The 4,817-nt window shown below is 50.8% G+C and overlaps 1 protein-coding gene and 1 long non-coding RNA gene across 2 annotated transcripts in view; one reads left to right on the forward strand and one right to left on the reverse strand.

Annotated features, from left to right (window-relative positions):
* Window positions 1–1,832: 1,832 nt before the first annotated feature.
* On the reverse strand, window positions 1,833–4,399 carry LOC115280122. Its single transcript, XR_003903664.1, has 3 exons — window positions 4,216–4,399; window positions 3,906–3,971; window positions 1,833–2,116 (listed from the first exon to the last, which is right to left on the reverse strand). It is a non-coding gene; the product is annotated as an uncharacterized LOC115280122 (long non-coding RNA).
* A 211-nt stretch (window positions 4,400–4,610) lies between these two features.
* The window catches only part of ZFP28 (ZFP28 zinc finger protein), a gene marked incomplete at its 5' end in the record, with an annotated part of 19,637 nt that continues 19,430 nt past the window's right edge, over window positions 4,611–4,817 (forward strand). Inside the window, one exon of the mRNA XM_029924412.1 lies at window positions 4,611–4,815. Within this exon, the coding sequence (XP_029780272.1) occupies window positions 4,611–4,815 (205 nt within the window). The remainder of the gene's footprint in view (window positions 4,816–4,817) is intronic.

Raw genomic sequence — 4,817 nt, forward strand, 5'->3', positions numbered from 1 at the left:
AGGGACCAGACGGTGAGAGCTGGAGAGAAGCTAGGGTATTTCTCCTCCACTCGCTGTGCTTTGGGTGGTGACTGTGGTGACAGCTGACATGGCCTCTGTTCCGCCTCCCTCCAGTCACCCCTTCTAACGGCCCATGTCCTGCCTGGGACGTGATCTGTGGGTCAGTCTAGCTCCCGTAGGTGGCGCTGCGTCTCCGCTGTGATAACCCCTCCTCCCTTGGCTTCGGCTCCAGGTTGCTAACCGCTCTCCTCTCCTGGCACCTCTGGTATTAGTTCCCCGGGTTACATTCTCTCTGTTGCACCACGTGGTGCGTGTTTCTCCCGACGAAAGCCTGGTAGACACGCTCAAAACTGGGTGCCCTACTTGGTTCGGTAACACTCCCGCTGGTCTGAATCAACTGCCCGGCCAGCACTGGGAACTCAGATCCCTGTGTGCCCAGTGGCGGGCGGGGGCGGGGGACACCGAAGAGCGAGTCACTCCTCTCCGTGCTCCCCATCGCTAGGAAGAGGGAGCACTCGGTACACTCCAAGGAGTATTTTAACATTAGAGTTTTGGACGAACCGCACTCACCAATTTACTCCGAGAGGCCATCGTGTGGGTTGCACGCCCCGTGTAGACAAACCGAGATACTGTGCTTTGTAATGTGTACAACATGCAAGAGGTATGCTTTGTGTCACTTGGTGGTTAGCCTACATTTTGCCTAAATATTTTGCCTTTTTCTGGCCTAGGACTACTTTTAAGCAGAAAAGTGCAAGATGACCCCAAGCTCCCCAAAAGGTTGAAACATTAAGAGGGAGCAAAAAGAGGAATATTTTTTTCTGAGAAAATGACTCTCTTGCACCACCAAGTCTTCTGTTTTCCACTTTAGCGAGTACAATGAAACATTTTGTTACATTTTATGTGTAAACTGTATTCGTTCTGTACAATGAAACGTTTTGTTACATTTTATATGTAAACTGTATTCGTTCTGTCAGTTTGTTTTTTATGAGTACATGCATAAATTCCTTCAGTTAATTTATTTTTCTACATGTAAAAAATTGAGTACTTAGGGTTGGGATGGAAAAGCATCATCATCTTTTAAATAAAATATACTGGCAATCTTTTCTTCATTTAAACAACCTTTCACTTGGTGGCACTTTTGTCAGGAATGGATTAAAAATCCTGAAGAAAGAGTAGGTGCTGAATGACTCACGTTACAACTTTTGGTTCTTTACCTTGTATTTCTGTGTTCTAGTGTTAGGGAGGTTTGTTTTAGCACCAAATAGAAGAATCTTTCTATTAGGACAGATATAATGGTATCATTAAACCGGAAGCTGAATGCCACCTGGCCACTTTAAGCTTTTGCTGCCATTAGGAGAGGAGATGTTTTTTCTTTTTAGAAAAGAAAGGAAAGGGGCGCCTGGGTGGCTCAGTCGGTTGAGCGTCCAGCTTCAGCTCAGGACATGATCTCACGGTTCCTGGGTTCGAGCCCCGTGTCGGGCTCTGTGCTGACAGCTAGCTCAGAGCCTGGAGCCTGCTTGGATTCTGTGTCTCCCTCTCTCTCTGACCCTCCCCTGCTTGCTCTGTCTCTCAAAAATAAATTAAAAAAAAAAAAAACCAAAACATTAAAAAAAAAAGGAAAAAATATAATGATTTTTTGAAGCTAAAAAGGGTGGGGCTCCTGGGTGGCTCGGTTGGTTAAGCATCCGACTCTTGGCTTTGGCTGAGGTCAGGATCTCAAGGTTTTTGAATCTGAGCCCCACGAAGGGCTCTGTGCTGACAGTGTGGAGCCTGCTTAGGATTCTCTCTCTCTCCATCTCTGCCCCTCACCTGCTGTCTCTCTCTCAAATAAATAAACATTAAAACTTTTTATTAAAAGGGGGAAGGTTTTACAATACTTCTGGAAAGACATTACGGTTGGGGCATTTCCTTGTAGCATCTGCCGCGTCTGGATATACTGTCCCATGTTCAGAATCGTTCGATTCTCTTCCCAATTCTGACTTACCCTTGTGTAGAGGTTTGAGTCCTGGGAGGAGGTCTTCCAGTCCGGAATAACAAAGGACGAAGCTCTGCTCCCCTCGGTCTGTCCCGTATGTCTCGTGCCACTCGAGGGATAAAAAAGCCACCGTGGTTTGTCCTGACAGACAAGAATAAACAGAGCTGATGCTGAGTGATGGGGCTCGGGAGGACTGAGGCCCGTCCACACCCCTGAGCTGTCGTGCACGATGGTGGCGAGCGGAAATGGAGGACACTTGCAATCCCACCCAGGCCACTGATGGTTCGGGTCACATAACCCCCGGACCCAGGCAAGGAACCCTGACTGAGATGTAGGCCAGGCAGTACATAAAGTAGAAGAGAAGTCCTATACGCCGATCATTGCCCCACGGCGCGCTCCGGAAAGAAAAAGGACAGGGCACTATCTCTACCCAAGGTTTTCCATTTGCTGGTTCACAATTAAGCTGCTTCTCCAGCCAGTGACATTCGATCAATTCAAATAAAGTCTTTTAATTAGAGTGGCTTAAATTCAGTTCTATTATGTCAATGAGGGCTTTACAACTCTATTTTTATTTATTTTTTATTTTTTTATTTTTTAAATATTTTATTTATTTTTGATACAGAGAGAGACAGAGCATGAGAGGGGAAGGGCAGAGAGAGAGGGAGACACAGAACCGGAAGCAGGCTCCAGGCTCTGAGCTAGAGTCAGCACAGAGCCTGACGCGGGGCTCGAACCCACGAACGTGAGATCTGACCTGAGCTGAAGCCGGACGCTTAACCGACTGAGCCACCCAGGCGCCCCTACAACTCTATTTTTAAAGAAGAACATTTACACACAGATGTTACATGTAAAGTTTCATGAGTCTTTAAAAGCTGGTACAGTAAAACGTACTCACTTTAGGCCTACAATTCTAATTTTGCCAAATTCATACAGTGGTATAACTGATGTGGTTTGAAGTGTTGGGGCTGGGAGCCGAGGGTCCAGAAAGAATTGAGGGGCGCCTGGGGGGCTCAGTCGCTTAAGCATCTGACTTCGGCTCAGGTCATGATCTCATGGTTGATGAATTCGAGTCCCGCATTGGGCTCTGCGCCAACAGCTCAAAGCCTGGAGCCTGTCTTCAGATTCTGTGTGTCTCTCTGCCCCTCTCCCACTCATGCTCTTTCTCTCTCAAAAAAGAAAATTAAAAAAAAAGAATTCTTGAGACATCTTTGATGCAAAGAGGTGCTTTTTATTAAAACGCGGGGACAGACCTGTGGGAAGACAGCTGCACTGAGGTTGTGACGGGTCACTGATTATACACCTTCCGGTTGGGGGGGGTTAGGGACAGCTGAAGTCTGTCTTTGGGGAAGCAAGGTTTCTAGGATCTTGAGGGGCTAGTTGCTGTTAGGAAAAGGTCATTTATTACTGTTTGGTAAACCCTCAGTCATGAGGCCCTTCACATGTGTATCAGGAGCCATAAGCTTGGAGGATGGTCACCAGCATATATATCTTAGGGGGTAGAGATAAAGGAAGTTTCCAAAGGAATTTTTATGTTTAAAGTAGACTCACAGGATCCTAGACGGTCAGGATAACCTCAAGATTGTCCTTTGACCCTAACAAAGTGTCATCATCAGGCAGCTGAGCTTCCAGAGGAAGGTCAATCGCCTGTTTCAAGGACTTGTCAACGGGCTGTAGGCAGTAGGGAAATATAATATTTTCTTTTGCGTTTGTTTCCCACATCACTACTACCCGCACCAAGATCCAGAAGACCCACAAGTTCCCCATGCCCTTTGTAGTGAGTTTCCTCCTCCTCCAGCCCCCCGCCCTGGCTACACCTCTGCTCTTTTCTGTCTTAAATGACATTACAAAGTGTCACATAAATGTAACCGCATGTAGCCCCTTGAGTCTGTAATAAGGGCTTTATGCCGCGCTGTTAAATGAAGTTATTCACCAAGTGGAACAAGGCGCTCAGCTCCAGGGATCCAGAAAGCTCCTGACGGCTCTGATAAGACTGGCCCTAAACAGTAAATGAATAAAAACATCACTTAACTCAGATAATCATGAAGGTCACCAGGTGGGTGGCGTTTGTGACTGAGAGTCTGGGCAGCCCTCCGGGAGAGTGACGGAAGGGAACCAGCCCCGACGAGAATTTGGGGGATGGCCGGTCAGATGCAGGACCCACAAATGCAGGGACGTGGCACCGGGGGAGCACGGGGTGGAGGGCGGGGCAGACCCCAAAGTTCAGGGACAAGGGGAACCACCTGAGTCGAAGCTGCGAAGTGAATCGGACGCGAGAGCACGCGGCGCTGACACGCCCCCACCAGGACCACACTCTGGACACCCGCAAAGCCCAGCGCCGCCCTCGGCCGCAACCCGTCGGCGGGGACACGGGCGGGAGGCCCAGCCTGGACCGCACCACCTGCCCCTACCTAGCGACGCCCTCGCCAGCCCTGCGGCCCCGCCCCCCCGCCGTCAGCCCCGCCGTCAGCCCCGCCCCCCTCCCGGGAACTGCGCCTGCGCGCTCCGAACCCGGCGACATCTCCCAGAAGCCCGTGGGGCGCTGTCAGTCTCTCTGGAGGCCTGTACTTCCGGCCAGGCCCGGGGTTGGGGGTCCACAACCACTCGGAGGGCAGCCATCCGGAAGAGCCGGAAGTAGCCGGCGTGGAGAAGGGATGGCGGACGCTGTGTAGACCCCAGAGAGCGTCCGAGCCTTGTAGCCTGCGCTCCGCTCAGCCCCGCCGCGGCGCTGCCGGGACTTCATTTCCCAGGGAACTTTGCGGCGGCCGCACACGCCCACTTCCGGCCGCGGCCCGCGGCCCGGGTTGGTGGGGCCCGGCCGGGTCGGGGTCTCGGCGGCCGAGGT

The sequence above is a fragment of the Suricata suricatta genome, chromosome 16 (assembly GCF_006229205.1).
Source record: "Suricata suricatta isolate VVHF042 chromosome 16, meerkat_22Aug2017_6uvM2_HiC, whole genome shotgun sequence".
In the NCBI taxonomy this organism is placed as follows: domain Eukaryota; kingdom Metazoa; phylum Chordata; class Mammalia; order Carnivora; family Herpestidae; genus Suricata; species Suricata suricatta.